General features: G+C 48.5%; 1 protein-coding gene and 1 pseudogene across 2 annotated transcripts in view; one reads left to right on the top strand and one right to left on the bottom strand.

Moving 5' to 3' along the window:
- Positions 1–13,651, bottom strand: part of KLHL22 (kelch like family member 22) — a 38,625-nt gene extending 24,974 nt beyond the window's left edge. The window contains exons 1-2 of the mRNA XM_084800645.1: positions 13,564–13,651; positions 7,895–8,147 (exon numbers count right to left, since the gene is read on the bottom strand). Of these exons, the coding sequence (XP_084656771.1) occupies positions 7,895–8,115 (221 nt within the window). The 5' untranslated portion in view covers positions 8,116–8,147; positions 13,564–13,651. The remainder of the gene's footprint in view (positions 1–7,894; positions 8,148–13,563) is intronic.
- Positions 5,003–5,745, top strand: LOC311608260 (protein phosphatase 1 regulatory subunit 14B-like; annotated as a pseudogene). The gene has a single exon. The product of its transcript is annotated as a protein phosphatase 1 regulatory subunit 14B-like (transcript).
- Positions 13,652–23,546: the final 9,895 nt, after the last annotated feature.

Genomic DNA, 23,546 nt, shown 5'->3' on the forward strand with positions numbered 1-23,546 from the left:
AAGAGGAAGCTCTTAGTCTCCAAGGCACCTCCCCAGCTTTAGAAGCAGTAAACAAGTGCTGCCCAAGGAGATTCTGATAGGCTGGACTTCGGAGACGAGAATGCTGGGCCAATGGAGCAGCTTGAAAGCTGTGCAGAGCTGTGCAGCTCTTGGGAGTGATCGCCCTGCTGGGAGGGGCTTTTCAGGGACGCAGCTGCTTTGCACTATCCTCACTCTTTGTAAAGTCAACTCCAACTCAAGGACATTCAGGTTTATCTGATACGACAGCTCTAGCCCCACCCCCATGTCATACTGTATCTGACATGCTTTATTTCTACAAATGTGGATGCTGGGCCAGAAAGTTAACATACATTCACAACTGAACAGTCCCACCCACCGGAAGTCCTTACATCACTCCCCACTGGAGTGAGGAGCCCAGCCCCCACACCAACTACAAATGTGCTAAGTACCAGGAAATACTGGCTCTAAATCTGCTACCATGAGAAGAAATATTACTACAAACAGAACAGAAAATTTTATCACACACACATTGTTAAAAGCCATCCCAGGCACGCCTTCAATCCCAGCACTCGGGAGGCAGACACAGGTGAATCACTGTGAATTCGAGGCCAGACTGGCCTACAAAGTGAATCCAGGGCTACACAGAGAAACCCTGTCTCAAAACAAAACAAAACAAAAAGCCATCCCAATTGTCTTTCTGAACATCTTAGAACGTTGCTAGTTTTCTGCTATAATCTCTTATCTATTGGAAGGGACTGGTTCTTTCAGGGGTGAGTTAAACTTTCTTCCATCCTTTTATGAAGACTTCTTTTTTGTTGTTGTTTTTGTTTTTTCAAGACAGGGTTCTTCTGTGTAGCCTTGGCTGTCTTGGCCTTGCTTTGTAGACAAGGTTGGGCCAAACTGACAAAGATCCACCTGCCTCAGCCTGAGTACTGGCATTACAAGCAGGAACCACCCCACCCAGCTTTTTTTTTTCCAATTTTGTTTTTGCTTTTTAGTGACAGGGTTTCTCTGTGTAGCCTTGGCTGTCCTAGACTCACTTTGTAGAACAGGCTGGCCTTAAACTCACAGAAATCCACCTGCCTCTGCCTCCCAAGTACTGAGATTAAAGCCGTGAGCCACCACTACATGCCTGTTTTTTGTTTTGTTTTTCAAGACAGGGTTTCTCTGTGGAACAGCCCTGGCTGTCCAGACTCCCTTTGTAGACCAGGCTGGCCTCGATCTCACAGCGATCTGCCTGTCTCTGCCTCCTGAGGGCTGGGATTAAAGGTGTGTGCCACCATGCCCAGCTCTGCCTATTTTTTTAAAAAAACAACTTCAACTAGTCCAGGTCAGCCCCAAATTTAAGACCCTCCTGTGTCAACCTTGCGAATGCTGGGACTGCAGGTACATAGAACCATGACTAGCTGTCTATTTTAAATATAATCAAATATATCAGTTTCAATTCGTGTCACTATGTTTTGTGTCAAACTTAGAATGACTTTTTCCTTCTGAGATTATACTAGAAAATACTTCTCTGTATTCTCCTCTTGTTTGCTATTTAATGTTAAACATTTAAAACTCAGGCTTGGGGCTAGAGAGATAGCTCAGAGGTTAAGAGCACTGGCAGCTCTTCCAAAGGTCCACAGTTCAATTCCCAGCAACCACATGGTGGCTCACAACCATCTATAATGAGATCTGGTGCCTCTTCTGGCCTGCAGATGTACATGTAAGGCAGGCACAACACTGTACACCAAAATAAAAATTCTTAAAAAACAAACAAAAAACCACCTCAGGTTTGAGGGCTAGAGGTAAGGGGTAATATACTTAATATACAAGCATAAAAACCTGAGTCAGATGTCGGACAGACACTAAAAGCTGGGCAATGCAACACACCCCTGCCATCCCAGTGATTCAAAACAGAGCCAGAAGGACCCGACAGGCTCACTGGTCAGGTAGTCTGACCAATCAGTGAGTTTTAAGTTCAGTAAGAGACTGTTTTAAAAACCAAAATTAAGATGGAAACAATGGAAGAAGATGTAGAAGGTTGACTTTGGGCCTCTACATGGGTGGTGGATTCTCTCTCTCTCTCTCTCTCTCTCTCTCTCTCTCTCTCTCTCTCTCTCACACACACACACACACACACACACACACACACACACACACACACACACACACACACCAGACTGGTGGTATAGCCTCTAACAGAGCACCTGTCTAGCATATGCGAAGACTGCTGGGTTTGACCCTTAACTCTACAAAACAAAAACTTGCCTTTAATGTTTGTATAAGGTATGTATATGTATTTTGGGTCCAACTTTGTTCTTCTAGTGGCAATGTTGGTATCTGTTGACCCTCCCTTGACTTACAATGTCATTGTCATGCAGAGTTCCTGCTGTATTTATGATGTGTCTGAATCTCCTGGCTTTTTCTGTATTTCCTTCTATTCACCAACAGAAACAGTTTCTAATGCTGCACATTCGTATTATAGCCAATATAGGATAGGGCCAATTCCTCTCATTAATTACTCTTGTTGTCAATAATTTCCTAACCAGTGACTGCTTTTCCTTTTCATGTTTACAACCAGTTTGTGCAATTTACCCCCAATAAATCTCTTGGGAACACAGTAAACATTCACATTAATACAGAGAGAACTCGCTCTTTGCAACACAATGGCTTTTTCTCTGTCCAGCTATGCCTGGGTTCTCTTTAGAGCCCTGGCAAGCTTCCAATGTCCTATAGACTGTTAAACCTATTTCCAGACAGTCCACATTTAGCCAGCCTCTTGCCATCTCTCTTTGCATTTTAAAGTCTGGGCTTTCCAGAGCTGCTGTTACATAGCTTCCCTTGTTGATTTTCTCTGCAGATCTCTAGGGTGCTTCTAGTAAGGGCACTGCCTGTGAGCAGTGGGCATGGCTCACACACACCTTTAATCCTAGCTCTACAAACAGGAGCTGGAGAAATGCTGCCAGTCTTAGGCTAGCTTAGTCTACCTGAGGAGTTCTAATAAACTAATACTACCCTGTCCAAAAACAAACAAAAGTAAAATTTTAAAAACTGGGCCAGGGGCTAGACTTAGTGGTACACATCTTTAATCCCAGCACTCAGGAGGCAGAGGCCAGCCCAGTCTACAAAGCAAGTTTGGGACAGCCAAGATAACACAGAGAAACCCTGTCTCCAAAAAGCAAAGCCAAAACAAACAAACAAAAAAAAAAACGGGCCCGGGGCCATGAATGGTGGCACATACCTTTAATCCCAGAGACAGAGGCAGGAAGCCCAGGTTAGCCTGGGCTACATAGTGAAACCCAGGTCTAAAAATAACACAGTGACAAAACGCATCAGGTATGGTGCTTTACATCTGTCATCCCTACACAAACTGGGAACAGCCTGAGCTACACAGTGAGGATGAAGCCATCTTGAGCTGAAAGCCTAAGACATCCCCACCCTCACCCACATACACACTTAAAACCACACATGGTGACATATGCCTGAAATTCCCAAAACTGAGGTAATGGAGGCACAATTAAGGAACTCAAGGCCAGGCTGGGCTACATGCGATCCTGTCCCTCAGAGGAGAAAAGAAAGTCTCAGGTAGCCCAGGATAGCCTAGAACCCAATATGTAACTGAGGATGACTTAATCCTCCTGTCTCCAATATTCCAACGCCCCAGCACCAGCATGCCTAGTTTACATGGTATGGAGGTCAAACGCAGGGCTCCATGCATGCTAGGCAAACCCTCGACTGAGTTATACCCCAGCTCAGCTACATTTTCTTAGATGAAAAGGGTGTTATAGATGTGTGAGAACATCCTCAAGCATATTGGCGTAGTCTAGAGATTAAAAAAAAAATCAGAATCAAGCCAGGCATAGTAGTGTACGCCTTTGAACCCAGCACTCATGAGGCAGATCTGTGTGGCCTGAAGGCCAGCCTAGTCTACCAAGTTCCAGACCAATAGAGCTACATAGTAAGACCCTGTCTCAAAAAAAAACAAAAACTAAACACAAAAGTCTTGATAGCTGACAGTTCCTCTGAGATAAGTCTTTTAAAAGTTCATAAATGTGAAGTGCTTGTCTTTCAGCTGCTCCCTATACATAATCAACATATCTCACAAATAAAAACCAGTAGGAGCTAGGCATAGGGGTGCACGCCTTTAATCCCAGCATGAGGAGGAGAAGCAAGCAGATCTCTGAGAGGCCAGCCTGGTCTACAAAGCCAGTCCAGGCAGATAGGGCTACACAGAGAGACCCTGTCTCAAAAAACAAAAAAAACAAAAACAAAAAAAAATCAATAGGAAAAAAAGTTCCCAAAGAAAAAGAACATACAAATCTTTTTTGTTTGTTTTCTTTTGCGTCTCCCTCTGCTCTGTAGCCCAGGCTGGCCTCAAACTCATAATCTTACTGTCTCAAAAACAAAAATCAAACAAAAAAAAGGAGGGGGGAAATGTTTTTCAAGTTGCTCGTGTTTTATGCTCTTTAGGATGGCCACCATTAGAAAGGAAGGCATGCATGGTGCACATGCGTTTAATACCACACCCACATGGCAGCTCACAGCCTTCTCAACAGGGGATCCAGTGCTCCCTCTGGCCTCATCAGCCACCCACCATGCCTGTGGTTCACATACCTACATGCAGTCAAAATATTCATGTGCATAAAATAAAATTTAATTTTTTAAAAAAAGGACAAGAATTGGAACTGCACTGGAGTAAATCCCACAAACTAGCTGCAGGTCCACCCTCCTTCTGAGCCTCGTTCCCAGACTATGCAAAGGAGGTAGTACAGACCTATGCAGACAACGGGGGAAGTAAAATACTCGAAGTCATGTGTGTTGCCAGGAGGCTGACATTTGCTTATCTCAGTCCTCAGAACACAGAAGCAGTAAGGTCTAAAGTTCGAGGCCAGCCTGGGCAACATAACAAGACGCCATCTCAAAAAGCAAACATCGGCAGCTGCCCCCCCCCCCCCCCCCGGCGCCCCCGCCGCCGCCCTCGCCGCGCGGAGCGTAGCCCGCGAGCTAACCGGAGCCTGCGGCCCGGAGCCAGCCGGCGGGCGTCCGGGAGGCGGCGGCGCAGGGAGGGGCCCGAGCGCGCACGTAGCCCCGGCGGCCGCCATGGCGGACAGCGGCCCCGCGGGGGGCGCGGCGTTGGCTGCTCCAGTGGCAGCACAGGGCCCCGAGTCTACTTCCAGAGCCCCCCTGGGGCCGCAGGCGAAGGCCCGGGGGGGGGGGGGGGGGGGGGCGTGGATGACGATGGCCCGGTGAGACGGCAAGGGAAGGTCACCGTCAAGTACGACCGCAAGGAGCTACGGAAGCGCCTCAACCTGGAGGAGTGGATCTTAGAACAGCTCACGCGTCTCTACGACTGCCAGGAAGAGGAGATCCCAGAGCTCGAGATAGATGTGGATGAACTCTTGGACATGGAAAGTGATGATACCCGGGCTGCTAGAGTCAAGGAGCTGCTAGTTGACTGTTACAAACCCACTGAGGCCTTCATCTCTGGCCTGCTGGACAAGATCCGGGGCATGCAGAAGCTGAGCACACCCCAGAAGAAGTAAGGTCCTGACTCATGACCGTGGCTCCCACAGGACAATCGCTGCCCCCCAACCTCGTAGCAACAGCAATACCAGGGGACCCTGCAGCCAGGCCTGGTGCCATGAGCAGGGATCCCTATGCCCCTGCCTAGGGGCCACTTCCCTTGACCTCAGTTTTCCATTTTTGGGGTTTTTTATTGTTATTAAACTGATGGGACTTTAAAAAAAAAAAAAAATCAAACATCTCAGCACTTAGGAAGCTGAGGCTCTAAATTCAAGGCCTGTCTGGTTACAAAGTTCCAGGCCAGAAGAAAGGTTATAAACAGTGAGACCATGTTTCATAAAAACAACAACAAAAAGCTGGGAGACAGCTAGAGTTGGTTAAGTGCTTGCTACATAAGCATGAAGACCTCAGTTAGGAGATCATGTAAAAAGCCAGTCAGCACTAGGGAGGCACGGGCAGGCGGATCACTTTGAGTTTGAGGCTAGCCTGGTCTACAAAGCGAGTCCAGGACAGCCAAGGCTAACTCAGAGAGACCCTGTCTCGAAAAAACCAAACCAAACCAAAACAAAAGGAACCCATACAGGAGAAAGTAGATATAGCTATTAAATATCTGTGTAACAGTTTTGTGTTTGTTTGTTTGGTTTGGTTTGGTTTGGTTTTTTGGTTTTGGTATCTTTTTGTCACTTTGTAGACCAGATTAGCCTCCAACTCACAGCAATCTGCCTGCCTCTGCCTCCTGAGTGTTGGGATTATAGGCATGCACCACCACACCTGGCTCTGTCTAAAGACTATTATACTGGTTAATTTTAGCTTCTGCTTGTTTTACTTATTTATTTATCTTTTGATACAGGGTCTCACTATGTAACTCTGGTTGTTCTGGAACTCACTCAGTTGACCAGGCTGGCCTCCAACTCACAGAGAGCCATCTGCCTCTGTTTCCTTAGTGCTGAGATTAAAGGCGGCATGCGCCACCATGCCTAGCCTATGATGGCTAATTTTAGGTGTCAATATGACTGGATTAAGGATACCTAGAGCAACACCTTTTTCCTGCAGAGACTGGCATGGACGTCAGTAGACTAAATGGAGAATATCAGTCTCATCTCCTGACTCTGGTCACGAGAACTCAGACGCTCTGGCTTTGGGGCTCACACCAGACTCCCTGGGGTTCTCAAGCCTTGATCCTCACACTGACTATTACAAAGTCAGCCTTCCTGGTCCAACCATTCAGATTTGCCCTGAGCCCCACTGTTTGAATCTCAGGATCCTCAGCTATTAGACCACCCATCACGGGATTTCTCAGTCTCTACAATCGTGAGTCAGTTTTCCTACTCTCCTCACATTAGCTACAGTGTGTTTGTTCTGTCTCTCTAGAGACCGCAGACTAATGACACAAATTAAGGACTATGATGAGAGTGACAAAGTCCAGCTCTAGTGTTGTAAGACAGACAAATCAATCCCCAATTCTTCCCAGTGTGACAAGTACTGGCATGGGGCCATGCAAGAAGCCTGGAAAATACTGGAAGGATTGTAGAGCCTATTAGAAAGGTCAAAGGCTAACATACCTGATGATGGGATTGTTGTAATCCCAGCACTTGGGGAGTCAGAGGCCGGTGGATCTTTGTGAATTCAAGGCCAGCCTGATCTGCAAAGTGAGTCCAGGACAGCCAGGGCTGTCAATAGAGAGAAAAACTGATAGACAGAATCTTAAAACCTCTTCTGTGCTAAGCTGGTTGATGGAGTCTCCACAGCAGACTGTAGGAGAGACTGAAGAAAGAGAAGACCCAGCCCCCTTACTACTACCTGTTCTTAGCCCTACAGAAACAGTTACAGAGAAGGGTTCCTAAGGCCCCTCCCTCCTCCAGTCTACAGGTAATTAGTCAGTGGCTGCTGAGGGAAGGAGAGACATCTGCTCTAGTGTATAGCCACTGGAAAGGTGCTCAATTCACTAAAATCACTCTCACACAATCTCCTCTCAGAGACCCCAATACACTCAGTGGGTCACCACAAACAAAACAAAACCTAGGAGGAGGGCCAGTAGGGAAGAAGAAGGGAGTCTTTGGAAGTGAAAAAGAGAGTATTAAGGTGAGTATGACCAAAACATATTATATACATGTATAAGAGTATCATAATGAAACTCATTATTATACGTAGTTAATATATACAAATAAAAACACTGGGAAAAAAAACAAACATAGGCTGAGTGTGGTGGCGCAGAGTCTGTGTTCAAAGCCAGCCTGGTCTACAGACCGAGTTCCAGGACAGCCAGGGCTACGAGGAAGCTCTGTCTCAAAAACAAAAAAACAAAAGCCAAAAAACAAAAAAGGAAAGAAGTAGGAGGGAGGGAGAGAGGGAGGGAGGGAAGAAGGACTAACTACAGGCAGTTTACCTGAAGTAGTCACACGATGCAGCCAGCAGAATCCGATGAGCCTCAATGTGTTTTCCCTCCACCACCAGGACAACATCAAAGAGGATGCCACTGTCTCGCAAAGCAAGCAGGCCGCGAAGCAGGGCCTGGGAGTGCTGTGTGCTTCGGTAGGTGTTGCAGTGCGAGTGGGAGGGCTGTGTGGGCAGCTTGCACAGCTGGGCAATCTCCTGCTCCTCTGCCATCCTGACGCAGCCTCCGCACCCCTGCAGTCAGCTACAAGACAGAGGGAGCAAGGGTGAGCGGGTAAGGTGGGCGGCGCAGTGCAACACAGGCTGACAGTACTGCACCTTGTGGCACCTGCTGCGTGGCTTCCCTGTGACCCCTGCCCCTCTATTCCCTGTTTCCTCCCAGCCTGGTCCCACCCCACCTCTGTCTCATAACCCGCTCTCTTCATCCACAAGGTCTTCACCCTACTATGCCACCTTTAGCACTGCAGTAAAACTGAAGTATTCTGAAGCTAGCATAATGACTCACAAATGTTATCCCAGCTGCTTGGAAGGCTGAGACTGGATGAGCCCAGAAAACTTAGAGAGACCCTGTCTTAAAATAGACTTGAAAAGAGGATAGGGTGTGGTGCAGTAAAGCACATGCCTAGCACTGTGAGGGCTAACATTGGATCGCAGCACTGAACAAAGACAAGGGTTCTGGAAGAAGATTCAAGGCAGGATAAGAGAGACAGAAAATCAAAAGAACGTGGGGATGCCAGGTGTGGTGATGCACGCCTTTAATCCCAGTATTCCGTGGGATCTCTGAGTTCAAGGCCAGCTTGGTCAATAGAGCAAGTTCCAGGACAGCCAAGGCTACCCAGTGGGGGAGGGTGGTACAGGGGCGGGGAAGAGGGGAAGAACATGGGGGGACAAAATAGCCGAGAGTTAAGGACTTCAATGTAACTAACAAAACACCAAAAATGGCCTACAACAATATTCCCCTTCCTGAGAGAGATCTCAAACAAGGGTATTATTAAAACGAGCAACCATGGTAACTCAGCACTCTTGAGTTTGAGGTCAGCCTGGTCCACATAGCAAGCAAGCTCCAGACCAGCCAAGGCTACACAGTGAGACCCTATTTAAAAAACAAAACAAAACAAAAAAAACAACCAAAGTGCTAAAACAGCAAATAGACTTTGCTTAAGGCCAAACCTATGTTACCTTTAAGTTTAATTATTAGCTCTTTTAATTTTTTTTTTTTTTTTTTTTTTTTTTTTTTTTTTTTGGTTTTTCGAGACAGGGTCTCTCTGTGTTAGCCTGGGCTGTCCTGGACTCACTTTGTAGACCAGGCTGGCCTCAAACTCACAGCGATCCGCCCACCTCTGCCTCCCGAGTGCTGCTGGGATTAAAGGCGTGTGCCACCACGCCCGGCTAATTATTAGCTCTTATCTCTAAAGCTAAATAATGCATCTCATTAACACTTTACAATTGTACATACAAAAAAAAATTCCTTAAGAAAAATAAGTAGGTGCTGGAGAGATGGCTCAGCAGTTAAGAACACAAGCTGCTGCTCTTCTCAAGGATGGGATTCAATTCCCAGCACACGCATGGTTCCTCACACTGTCTGTAACTCTAGCTCCAGGGGATCCAATGCCCCCTTCTGGCCTTGGTGTACAGGCATGAATGTGGTGCACACACATGCATGCAGGCAAAACACCCACATTCATAAAATAAAAATAAATCTTTTGCCAGGCACACACCTTTAGTAGGCAGAGGCAGACGGCTCCCTGTGAATTCAAGGCCACCCTGATCTACAAAGTAGTGCAGGACACGCAATGCTACACAGAGAAACATTGTCTCAAACAAACAACAACAATTAAGTCTTTGTGTGGGAGGGAAAGAGGGGACAACTGAAGCAGTTAAGAGCCTTTCACAGGTGCAGAGTTCAGTTCCCACCACTCATGTCAAGGCGCTCACAACTGACTGTAACTCCAGCTCTAGAGAGATCTGCTGTCTCTAGTTTTTGTGGGCACCTGCACTCACGTGAGCAAAGACATAAACACGCACACATATACAACTAATACACATCTTTTTTTTTTTTTAAATCAAGGCCATCCTTATCTACAAAGGGAATCTAAGGCTGTATGAGATCCAATGTCCAAAATAAGTAACATGCTCAAAAGCTGCAAAACGAGTTTAAAAGCCATTAAAATAAACCTACTACCCTGGGTGTGGTGGCGCTCCCCTTTAATCCTAGCACTCGGGAGGCAGAAGCAGGCGGGTCACTGTGAGTTCGAGGCCAGCCTGGTCTACAAAGAGAGTCCAGGGCAGCCTGGACCCTGTCTTGAAAAACAAAAACAAAAAACAAAACAAAACAGACCTACTACAAATACGCCTTTGACAATACACAGACACACTGCTGTGCGGTTTAGGAGGTAAGACACGGTCTGTGGCACAGGTCAAGCATTTAGAAGGCCAAGAACCTTCTCCACTTCATGCCATCTTACTTAGTTCCCAGAGTCAGTGCACTGGCTCAGTGGGTAAAGACGTTTGTCCTAGCTGTGCACAGTGATGCACACCTGTAATCTCAGCACTTGGGGGGAGGCAGAGGCAGGACAGCCGAGGCTGCATAGAGACACAAAGAAACCGTGTGTGTGTATGTGTGTGTATGTGTGTGTGTGTGTGTGTGTGTGTGTGTGTGTGTTGGAATAAACATATATTCTATAAGCCTGGCAACTTGAGTCCAGTGCCTGGAACCCACATAAAGATGGAAGGAGAGACCAGACTCAACAAAATTGTCTTCTGTCCTCCACACATACACACACTCGCGTACAGTAACAATAGATAAGGTTAAAGATTTATTTTTACTTATGTGCAATGTGTGTGTGTAGCCCTGAGGTCAGGAAAGGGTGTGAGATCTTCTGGAATGCAACTGTGAGCGATTGGCTGAGGTGCTAGGAATAGAACACAGGTAGGCAGTAAGCACTGTTAAACCTCTGAACCATTTCAACAGGCCCCCAAACACACGTATTTAAAGTGAAAAACAGATGTTAACAGAAAAGTAGGCAAAAAGCCTTCCTCTTTCAGACCTATGTGGTCTCAGGCCTCTACTGTCTCCCTCCCATCCGTCTATCTCTGGCATGTAGGACCTCTATTGGCTTACCCACGCTTTCCTTCTACCCTGAATGGGTTGCTTTTTCACAAGGCCCTAGAGATAATTAGAGCTGTGTGTCCCACCAACTATCTCTGGTTAGGAACTCTCCAGCCTGGAAACTCAGGGTTTATAGTAACTCCTCCTCTCCTAGAAGCCATTCATCTCCACAGGACACACATTCCCAATGGCATCTCCAGCCAGAATCCCCCGCAACTGGTCTGTTTTTGTCAGTCCTATACTATATTTTTTAATCTGAAACCTCCTAGTCTCAATGATCTCTTTTCCCTTTTAAGGCTGTTTTGTAAGGTCCTTTGGTATTGATTCTTCTGTAACTTGCAATAACCACCCCTTGTTTTTCCAATGGTCACAGCTTGAGAGTCAGGGCACAGGAATGCTGTTCGGGTGGATCTCCTTAGCTCTCACCTCATTCTCTGCAGTTTCCTCTGTCTAAGATGGACAGGGGACCAACACTGCTCCTGAGTGTACTGTGTTTTCTTTCCATGTGCTGCCCCCCTGCTTCCCACACGGGGCTCCCTGTCCTTCCTTCTCCTGTCCCATCATCACCAGTTCTCAGACCCGAGGGCACACCGGCCACCCTCTGGACAGAACAGGTTTGTTTCTCATAATCCCATTCTGGCCACGATCAAACTGACCACATCTGCCTGGCACCTTCCTACAATCTCAGCAAACACGCCCTGCTGGTGAATCTGTGTTCTCTGCTCGTAACAGTTTGTCTCACAAGCATCTCAGGGGCACTTCCTATGGCCAAGTCGGCTCCCTAGACTCGGGGTACTTAGCTGCTATGTACAAATCTCAGCTGCCCGGAGGGCTTCCTCATCTGTGGATGACTGCGAGGACGAACTGACCTCCCCACTCCCCATGCACATGAGGGGGTCCCCACAGTTGTCAGCTGAGCAGCCTGTCTGCCCTCTTGGAAAGGGATGGAGAGCATCTACTTTCTGAACAGCCACCACAAGAACAAGCACAGTAAAAGAGGACGACTGGGGGCTGGAGAGATGGGTCAGTGGTTAAGAGCACTGCCTGCTCTTCCAAAGGACCTAGGTTCAATTCCCAGCACCCACATGGCAGCTCACAACTGTCTGTAACTCCAAGATCTGACACTTTCACACAATGCACATAGACTAAAACTAAATAAAATATTAAAAAAAAAAAAAAGAGAGAGGACGACTGCCCCTTTGGGCAACAGAGCGCATTTACTAAGCTCAAGAAAAGGAACTCAGCACAACCAACGATACAACAACATCCAAGACCTCTGGTATCGCCAGACACAGCAGTACATGTCAGTAAGCCCAGCACTCAAGAGTGTTGATACAAGAGCATCACGCGTTTGAAGCGCAGACTTCGTCATAAATAATTAGGAAGGGGTAGGGTTAGAGAGAAGACTCAGAGCAGTTAAGAGCACATACTATTCTCGACGAAAATCGGAATTTGGTTCCCAGCAGCCACATTGGGTGGCACAGTTCCAAGTGTCCTGACGCCCTCTGCTGGCCGCCAGGGCACCTCCACCCCATCACTCAGGTGCATATACAGACACGTGTTTGTTTTTTTAAGAGAAAACACTAAGGATACTGTGGTGCCTGCAGATCTATCTATACAATATTCCTCTCCACTTTCCACTGGTTTCTGCTTATATAACTACATGCCCCTCCCACGGTGCACTGTATAAACATGTTTTATTTAAGGACTCCTAGTCAAGACATCTGGGTTTCCTCCCATTGTTTGCTACTGCCAACAGTTGTGCACCGAAAATTATTTCAGAGGAATCTTCGGGGAATCCTTTACTGAAATGGCACCCTCAGCCTTCTGTAGTGCTCCCATTCAGCGCATCCATATCTACAGCAGTACAAGACAAGATGTGCAACAACAGAAAAACCAGCAGTTTGGAAAGAGCAGAAGGGGGGAGTGGGTCCTTTTTTAAGTATGTGCGAGTGCTGATGTGCTCTGTGGTTTGTTCCCCAAGGCACTAACTAAGAGCATCTGGAAGACCCTTGGAAGCAGCCGCGGGCAGAAGGTGGCCCCGTTGCGCTCGGCCAGGTCGTTTCGTTCGGCCTGTACAAGATCTAAAGCGATCAAAATAAACTAGTACAAGCCGGAGATTGTGCACTGGCCGCAAGAGCTCTCCAGCTTCTTTCAGCAACCGCAGCTGCGGCTTTAGATCTGAGGTCAAGCCGGGCGCGGCAGCCAGGCCCGCCCTGGCGCCTGTTGCAATCCCTGTTCGCGTAGCCTCGAGGGTCGGGGAAGGCCAGAGGCCACCCTGGAACCCGCGGCTGGCAACGGCGCCGGACCGAGCGGACTGCCTCCTCGGCGTGCAGGCCTCTACCGGCCCCGCGCCCCAGAGCCAGCCAGGCCCGCGCCCCACGGACGCCAGGGGGTCGCCCCGCCGAACCCCCGCCACGTCAGGCGGCCACCTGCTCCAGTCCCAGGCGCCCGCCGCCGCCCCCGCTCCCTCTCCCGTCCCCGCGTGCAGCGCGAGCTCGGCGACGAAGGCCTGCCGGGCCCACTCGGTACACGCCTCGCAGCTGACCTGGTGGTGCTACCGGAGGCTGAGGCCGCTCTCGCAGCAGGCGGGAGGCGGGAGGCCGAAGGTGAGGGCGGAGCCTCGCCGTCACGTGGGGTGCCGCGCAGGCGCAAGTGGGCTGCATGGGGGGCGCCGGCGGGGCGGGGCGGGGCCGGAGGGCCGGGCTGGGGTCGCTGGTGAGGAAGCTCCACCCCTGAGGTGGCTTCGGGACGTGCAAACCTGTGTCCACCTTTCCCTTTCTCCTTGCCTCACTCTTACCCTCATTCATTCTCTCATTCATAACTGCTCGCTGGTCTCTTCACATCCATTCACTTACCCATTCACGCGTTGCCTCCTTGCACGCATTCAAATGTAGTATTTCCTTTATTGCCTTTTTTTTTTTTTTTTTTTTTTTTTTTTTTTTGGTTTTTCGAGACAGAGTTTCTTTGTGTAGCCTTGGCTGTCCTGGACTCGCTTTGTAGACCAGGCTGGCCTCGAACTCACAGCGATCCACCTGCCTCCGCCTTCCGAGTGCTGGGATTGCGCCACCACGCCTGGCTCACTCATTCACTTTCCCATCCCCCCCCCCCCCCCCCGCCTTAATTAATTTGCTCATCTCTTTCTGCATTGTTTCATTCCATTCTTCATCTCTTACTCATTGCTTCACTCATTTCATTACCTCACTTGTTCCCTCCTCCCTCTCTCTGTGGCTTCCACCCTCCCATTAATTCTGTCTTTCCCTTATTCCCGTATTTATTGTCTGCCTTCCTCCCCTGTCTCTCCTTCCCCCACCACCACAGGGTTTCTCTATGTAGCCTCACTGTCCTGGGCTCTCTTTGTAGACCAGGATGGCCTCGAACTCACATCCATCCACCTACCTCTGCCTCCCAAGTGCTGGGATTAAAGGCGGGGTGCCACACACCAGGCCTCCCTGACTCTTATTCCCTCACTTTCTTATTCGCTGGCCGAGGCGTTCTCTCTCTTGTTTCTTCCCTCATTGTACTTAAGTAAACTAGCCATCAAAAGGTCCCTCGCCGCTGTGCACGCTGTGGAGAGTGTAAAGGAACGAAGGCTTTAGGAACAAATGCTAATTTTTCTCTTCTCAGAGACTAGAGTTAATTTAGGTCCTAATCCCAAAATTTACCAGTGCCTAGCTGCCCTAAGGAGTCTTTTGGTACTCACTTTTCTGTGCCTCACCTCCAGGGGATGGCACTCTGAGGGGCACATACCCATGGCAGCATCCAAGAACAGAGCTGTAGGGCTGGCCTTCTTACAGATGGGAGCAAGCTGTAGTCTCAATGTGACGAATGAAAGGACCCACAGAGGAAAGATGTCGCTGAGGATGGCGAAGAAGGAAGAAGAAAATAAGTAAAAGAAAGGCGGTTTTAGGCTGCAGCACCCCATGAGGTGGACTTCCACCTATGAGGGCTCCCTGGAGCAAGTGACTTCAGCTGTGTTACTGAGTACTTTTAGACAGGGAGAAAAGAATTCTAGCAAGGAATGTCATCAATAAATATATGGACATGAGATCCAATGAAGAATTACAAAAAGGGGTACTCTCTCGCCATTTCTATCTCAAAATACACCCAAATCAGATCACCCACTAGAAAGTTCTCAAGTAGGGAATAGCAGAATAGGAAGCAATCTCTGCAAAACTACTTTATGTAGTATGAAGCTCTTCCCTCCCCAAAAACCTAACTCCCCTTTTGGTCTCTGGATTAGAAGGAAAGATTCTCTCTCCTTCCCCTTGTATAATATTTTCCCCCAAGATCTAACCATCCCATCCTCCAGGGAAGCTCCTTAAGCAAGGTAAAGCCAACTCAAAACTGACCAGCCTCACTAGGTCCCTCCCTGACAGAGTAAACAACAAAAGCCCAGAGTCCCTCTCAGCCTGGTGAGCTGAGCTGCGCAGAAGACTCACAGAGGAGAAAAGCCGCACAGTCAGCAAAGCCTGGTCAGAGCCGACCAGCTGCCTGGACAAAACCAGCTGAGCAAGTGTGGTGTGGTGGCGCACGCCTGTAATCCCAGCTCGTGGGAGGCAGAGGCTGGCAGGTCGCTCTGAGTTCGAGGCCAGCCTGGTCTACAAAGTGAGTCCAGAAAAGCCAAGGCTACACAGAGAAACCCTGTCTCAGAAAACAAAAACAGCTGAGCTGCCCAGAAGAGATTTAGAGCAACTGAGGCACCTAAGAAGGGCATTCTCCAACAAGCTCACCTGCCCGAGGGCTGTACAGTGTGCCCCAGGCCCCCAGCTTTGTTTGTTGCCTTTGCCCTTGCTGGTTGATGATGCAGCTGTCTTTGAGTCATTTCTGTGCCTGTAAGTAACTCCTCACCCATTTTCCTGTAAGTAACCCCAAGAAAACTCATTGGTCTACCAATCTAGACTTTGGTGGTATCTGTATTTTTTTTTTTAAGATTTATTTATTTATTATATATACAGTGTTTTGCCTGCATATACACCAGAAGAGGGCACCAGATCTCAGTATAGATGGTTGTGAGCCACCATGTAGTTGCTGGGAATTGAACTCAGGACCTCTGGAAGAGCAGACAGTGCTCTTAACCTCTGAGCCATCCCTCCAGCCCCGGTGTCTGTATTTTGATCTGTTTTGGGTTCCCTATCTGGAGTAAGTGGACATGGGAGGTTGCATCTGCCCAGGAAATGTGTTGTCACACCCTTCAAGACCCCCATTTTGGTGCCTGGTGGTGGTGCCGCATGCGTGGAATCCTGGCACCAGGGAGGCAGATACAGGTGGATCTCTGTGAGTTCGAGGCCAGCCTGGTCTATAAAGAGAGTTCAAGATGGCCAGAGCTACAGAGAAACCCTGTCTCGAACAACAACAAAAAAAATTTTTTTAAAGGCCCGTGATAGTCTACTGTTCCTAAGGAAGGTCCTTGTTAGACCCAAAGGCCTGCTGTGCCTGCAGGGCCCTTCATCTAATAAAGCTATTCTGAAGGGCACTGTGTGCCCATTCTGTCTCGTGACTCCTCCAATGACAGACTAAAGTAAGGGTTCCACTGAAGCCCGTATTTATGAACCATTGGGTTTATCAGGCTTACTTAACAGGAGCATGGGTGACCACAAACAGCTGTATCACATCAGGATGACCTCACAGGAAGCTGCATCACAAACTCTCCGTTTCAGTGACTCTTCTGTTTCTTAAACACTCTAGAATCTCCCAAGATCACATGCCCCTAGGGGGAGGGCCAGAAGGAGTAACAAGAAGCCAGCTGAGGGACCTATGCTCCTCCCCTTTCGCTAATGCGGAAGTACCATTACCATTGCAGGCCTAGACATTACCGTGGTGCTCTGCTCTGTTAGTTGCCATGGCCAGCAGGCAATCTCTGCTCCTAAACAGCTCTGGGAATGTCATGCTATGTCTGGAGGAAAAAGCAATAACTACAACAGTTATCTTGTCTGTCTTGTTGGAGAGCAACACCAGGCAGAGCTTCCACCCTTTACAGGCAGATCCGCCTACTGCCACAAGCACCAAAGTGAAATGACACAAGACCAAGAGTTCCCAGCCCGTTTCCAAACTGTCACACTAGGAATGACGGTGACAAGCAGAAGATGTCATAGTAGAGGTGTCACAGGGGAATCAGGGCCCGCCTTTGTGGATTTTTCTTTTCTTTTCTTTTCTTTTTTTTTTCTTTCTTTTTTTTTTTTTTTTTGGTTTTTCGAGACAGGGTTTCTCTGTGTAGCCTTGACTGTCCTGGACTTGCTTTGTAGACCAGGCTGGCCTCGAACTCACAGCGATCCATCTGCCTCTGCCTCCCGAGTGCTGGGATTAAAGGCGTGCGCCAACACGCCCAGCTTTGGATTTTTATTTTCACTGATATTTTTTTCTCTTCTGGTTTATGTGTTTGGAGGCTTTGTTTTGTTTTGTTTTTTTCAGATGGTCTCCCTATGTAGCCTTGGCTTGCCCAGAACTCACTCTATAGACCAGGCTGGCTTGGAACTCAGAGACTCCCCTGCCACTTTGCCTCCTGGGTGCTGGGATTACAGGAGTGCTCTGACGCTCCTGGCAATAAGAGAATTTTGAAATGGACTCAGAAGGAAGCCTAAGGACCATCTTATTAGACTTTGGGAGGAAAAGCAAGCGATGGGGGTTGGGGGAGGTGGAGAAGAGGAGAAAAAGTCAGAGGAGGATCTTCAGAGAAGCACAGGGAAGCCATGTGCCAAGGAAAGCACGTGTGCTGTTTTGCATTCAGGATGTCCCCCAAAGGTGGGTGTGCTGTCTGTAAGGATTGTGGAGAGGTGCTGCCTCGCTGAGGGCAGGCCTAGAGCATCTAAAGCCACCACCCATTTCCAGGGCGCTCTGCCATGTCCTTGCAGTTATCGATAAGATGCTTCTGCCTCCTGCTCCTGCTGGCCATGCCTCCTCTCCACCTTCATAGACTTTTTTTTTTTTTTTTGGTTTTTTGAGACAGGGTTTCTCTGTGTAGCCTTGGCCATCCTGGACTCACTTTGTAGACCAGGCTGGCCTCGAACTCACAGCGATCCTCCTGCCTCTGCCTCCCAAGTGCTGGGATTAAAGGCGTGCGCCACCACGCCCAGCCCTTCATAGACTTTTATCTCACCGGAAACACAGGCCAAAATAAAATTTCTTTTCCTTAAGTTGACTTTGGTCATTTTGTCACAGCATCAACAACAACAACAACAAAAAGTAACCAGCATGCTTAGGATTTTGGTTGCTATTCAAAAATAAGACAGAAAAGGGAGCCAGGCAATAGTCGCACATGTCTTCAATCCCAGCACTCAGGAGGCAGAGGCAGGCGGGTCTCTGAGTGTTTGAGGCTGGTCTAGTCTACAGAGAGAGTTCCAGGGCACCCTGGGGTTCATAGAGAAAGCCAGTATTTTTAAAACTATTTTATTCATTTATTTTATGTATGACTGCTCTATCTGTTATGTACACGTGCATGCCAGAAGGCAGCATCGGATTCCATGTGGGTGCTGGGACTTGAACTCAGGACCTCTGGACGAGCAGCCAGTGCTTCTAACTGCTGAGTCATCCATTTCTCCAGCCCTGGGAAATAAAACAACAAACAACAAACAACAACAACAACAGAACCAAAAATAAATCAGTCAAACAAACAAACAAAAGATTTAAAACATCATATGAAAAGGTATCTGGAATTTGTTGGAACTAAGGGAGTTCTCTATCTGGCCCTTGGTGGAGACATGGTGTTCTGATCTGCCCCAGAGAGTAGAATATTATATACTATTATCCGGCCACCCCTTAAGAGTTAACCTGAGCCAGGGTGGTGGTGGTGGCCACGCCTTTAATGCCAGCACTCTGAGGCAGAGGCAGGCGTATCTCTGTGAGTTTGAGGCCAGCCTGATCTACAGAGCAGCAAGATCCAGTTCAGAGGGGGGGAAAAAAAGAATTAACCTGCCTGAGCCTGTCATCACCTGAAAAATCTGACATCCACCACCAGTCCTGCACTCATATGCATATATCCACACACAGGCACACAGATACACAATTTAAAAGAAAATCTTAACCATTTTGGTTGTTGGGTGGGGGAGGGGTGTGCTGGAGAGATGGCTCAGAGTTTAAGAGCACTGACTGCTCTTCCAGAGGTCCTGAGTTCAAGTCCCAGCAACCACATGGTGGCTCACAACCATTTATAACGAGATGTGGCGCCCTCTTCTGGCATACAGGTGTGCATGCAAGCAAAGCACTCGTATACATTAAAAAATAAAAAATAAATCTTTAAAAAGAAATTTGGTTGTTAATAAGAAACATGGGACCTGCCCCTAGAGGCACTGCAGGTATGGCTGCTGTGTCACATGGCATCAGTAGGTGACAGAGAGGAGAGAGAGGGGCTATGTCTGACCTGTGAACATCTGAATGATTAGTAGCCTAATATTCCCTGAAAAAAACCCAGCCTGAGACGACCACCAGTCTGGAGCCAGGGTTCCTGGACAGGGAGATAGCCTGAAAGGACCACCAGTCTGGTGTCACACAGGCCCAGACTGGCTCAAGCTAGAGAGTACAAGAACCCTGCCTGGGAGTGAGCAGGAGGCAGGTAACCCTCACTTGGGGCCACTCATGGGGGGGGGGGGACGGCCTGGGTGAAGAGCAAGCTTGCGACACTACCAGACCAGCAACAAGGCGCCTGAACAGGGAACTAGCCTGAGATGACCATTAGTCCCTTTCCCACACATGCCTAAGGGGCCAGACGGTGCATAAGGATGCATAAGGTGTCCCCTGCCCGGTGCCATAAGGCACAAGCGAGGCATAGCACTCCTAAGGCCACTCTTGAGACAGCTCCGGACACTCAGAGACCCCGGGCACCACTAAGAGCAGCAAGTAAGTGTTGGAGAAATGGAAAAGAAACAGAGGATGTGGGCACAAAAAAAAAAAAAAAGCAGAGCTGGAGACTCGGGGATAGTGAGTAACAACTTGGTATGCCGCCTGGGACCATGGTGGAATCCTGGCCTGCGCTGCCACCAGGGGTCACATCTGGGTCTGTGGCTCCACAAAGGCAGGATCGGTTAACACCAAAGAAAGGCTAAGAAGACTTCCCCGGGTCATGTTGATGTCTGAGGGCTGTGCAGAACCAGCTCCACCCCTCATGGAGGCATCCTGGGAGAGCTGGCCCTGGGGGCATAAGAGCAGGAGAGCTGACCCTGCCCCTAGTCAGCTGCAGTAACCAGGAGAAAGGTAGACATACATTGCAGGAGTTTCAGGTGAGCTAGTCCAGATGAGCAGATGGGAAAGAGTTGGTCCTGCCAGTTGGGCTTCAGACCCGGGACAAGTGGCTGAGGTGACTTTTGAACCAAGGTGGACCATGTTCTCCCAGCATCCTTCAATCCCTACCTGTACAGGACAAGGCTGGCATACCCTGCCTCTACCCTGATTTTTTTTTCCAGCCCATATATAATTCAAACATTTTTGTTTCTTCTCTCTCCCTCCCTCCCTCCCTCCCTCCCTCCCTCCCCCTCCCTCCCTCCCTTCCCCTCCCTCTCTGTGCGCATTAGGACCAATGAACCTACCAAGAGCTGTTCCCAACAAACCTACATGTATATACTTTAACATGTCTTGAATTAGCTCATTTCATCTCCCATGCAGTGGTGTGGATGAAGGAGAGATCTTGGAATTTAAGAGTTTTTTTTCTATGTCTGCTCTAGATCCCAAATAATGAGATGGAGACCTGTTACATTTTATTGAGATGCTTTAGAGCTCTTTAGCTGGGTGATTCCCGTCTATTCTAACCCTTCTAGGCTAACCTGGCCACCTCCACATCCCGTGCCCTGTTTCCTGCCCTAGGCTAACCTGGCCACCTCCAAGCCTCTGTCTCGTGCCCTCTAGTCTTGTCCTAGCTGCTCTGGTTCCTCTTTGTCCCCAAGGCCCCTCCCCCAAGCTCCTTCACTCCTCCCCCCTCTTTCTCTCCCTGGAACCCCTAGACTGGAGCAGAGGTCCTGCCTACTGTCTCCTCCCCCCAGTCATAGGCTCTTCAGCTTCTTTATTAACCAATCAGAGATAACTGGGGAGTAATTTTCACACAGCATTGAGACAGGAGGAGATTCCACAAGAGCAATGACAGTACCAGAATCTGTTAGCGTTTAGCTCTCTGTGGATTCTGCAATTAACAATCAAATACACAGAGACACACCTTAATACAACGTGAAAGAAGGTCATCTATATTTGCAAGCAAAGAAGTGTGAAGGGAAGGGTATACACACTGACACACTACAGGGTTTTTTTTTTTCCCCTCTGTTGGGGAGGAGGTTGCAAGGGTAGAGGGCAGATACGAGAGGAGGGGGAGATGAGTGGGATTGGGGTGCAGGACGTGAAATTCGTAAAGAACCAATAAAAAGTTAAAAAACAAAAAAACACAAAAAGACACAGAAAGTACGGCCTGAGGAAAAATTTCAAAGAAAATGTAGAGCAAGGCCCTGCGGTTTGGAACTGACATAAGAAAGCAAAGAATTTCTCTAAACACAGGGTTCATCTGCCCGTTGCTACAGAAAAACCTCAAGGCTACTTTTCCTTTCAAAAAGGAGGGATGGTGGAGGGCGTTTTGTGCACTGTGCATGCAGATGCTGGTTTCTGTATAGAGATCTGGCCGCAGTCCAGCGTTGCCACTCTCATTTCTGTGAGGCCTCCCCGTCTCATACTGTGTAAACATTCTTCTCCATCACCTCTGGTGAACAGCCTGTAGCTGGACAGGAGAGTTAAGGAGGGACTTCTGATCTCAGGGAGGGTCCCAGGTGGGGAGCAGGCAACGAGAGAAAGTCACCATAAAGGAGTCACCATGAGGACACGGACAGAGCAGGAGCAGCCAGGGCAGGACCAAGAGGCCAGGTAATGCGCCATGTGGCTGGGAAGTAGGCCAGGCCAGCATAGTCGAGTCGGGTTAGATAGCTCAGTATCTGCCCAGCTATAGTGCCTAAAGCTTTTAATAAATATAATAGGTCTCTGTGTCATTCATTCAGGAGCTAGGGCAAGCATAGAAAAGCCCTTACTTTAATTTTACAGAGGAATGCTGTCCTCTGAGTTATACTGTCTTTGGTTTTTGTTGTTGTGGTGATGGTCGTGGTGGTTGTGGTTGTGGTTTTTCAAAGCAGGGTTTCTCTGTGTAGCCTAGGCTATCCTGGACTCACTTTGTAGACCAGGCTGGCCTCAAACTCACAGAGATCCACCTGCCTCTGCCTCCCAAGTGCTGGGATTAAAGGTGTGCGCCATCACATCCGGCTGAAGCACACTGTCTTTAATCCAGTTTTCCAAGTCTGGACTTAAATAAAGCTTTCTCTCTCACAAATTTCTGGCTCTGGTTTGTTGCTTAAGGTGGTGTGGCCTCCTAGCCTGAGTAACACTAGGATGGGTGCTGTTGCTGCTCAGCTAGGCCCACCACACTATAAACTCTTGCTCTGGGTCTTTTGCTCTGTGAGCATACAGAGCCTGCTGCTCGGGCAGAGAGAACAGCAGAGTGGACCGGATACCTCCCTGGAACAGTCTCTCTCAGCACACAGATGCTGTAGCCTCACAAACCAGGCCACACACATTCCTGTCACATTCCTGTGACAGGTCACCTGCTGTGACCTTGCAGCCTTTCTCTCTTCACAGCTCTCACAAAATAGCTGGCTCTCCACCCCCAACCTCTTTACCTGGAGTCACAGACAGCCTGGCACCACAGGCCAGTATATACTATATATATTAACAAAGGCTGCTGTATGGGACCTCCCTTAGAAACCTGTAAAATCAGACACCTCACTTCCTTCAGAACCCACCCTACTGTGTGTGGCATCGACTAACTCTCTTAGTAGGTCTTTTATCCCCAAAGACAGAGACACTTCATCTCTCTTGGAACACCTCTCCTCACTGCTGGATAATAGGCTCTGGTCATGAGGAACGTTTTAGGTCTGAAACCCAGTACTTATGGCTAACTGAGGTGCCTATTTAACACATCAAAGCAGACCCGGTCACCAGGTTCTCCCAGAATCTCTCAGTCCCTACCTGTTACAGGGTATAGCTGGCATATTAAGCCCCCTATGCTAAACTTCTCCAGCCCAGGGGCTAGGCTTCGCTTCCCCCAGTTCCCCTCCCAGTTTGATTACCTGGCAGTTTGTCTACCCTTCACTCTCCTGCATCTCCCCGCTCCCCCTCTCCTCACATGTTCAGGGTCATGTTCACCCTGAACTCTCCCAGATATCTCTGCCTCTTACTAGGCTCTCTCTCTCTCTGGTTTTCTGTTTTTGTTTTTGTTTCTTGGTTTTTGGTGTTAAAAGTTGTACCCCCAGGATGGAATCACGCCACATCACAGATCCACTTAAGAAGTTTAATAAGGAGATACAGGAATCGTCTCTTAGAGACACATGTGGGGGGTGGGGCAGAGAGGGGGGGGAGCGCCTTGTGGAGGGTCTGCTCTTTTATATGGCCCAGGGCAGCGCCACGCCCCCATGGCAGGTAAGCAGTGACATCACAGGTAGACAGACTGTAGCAGAATCCTAACGTTTGGATTTTTGGTTTTGCTTTGGTTTTTTGAGACAGAATTTCTCTGTCTAGCCTT

This window comes from Acomys minous (genome assembly GCF_964271855.1).
Source record: "Acomys minous genome assembly, chromosome: 11".
In the NCBI taxonomy this organism is placed as follows: Eukaryota; Metazoa; Chordata; class Mammalia; order Rodentia; family Muridae; genus Acomys; species Acomys minous.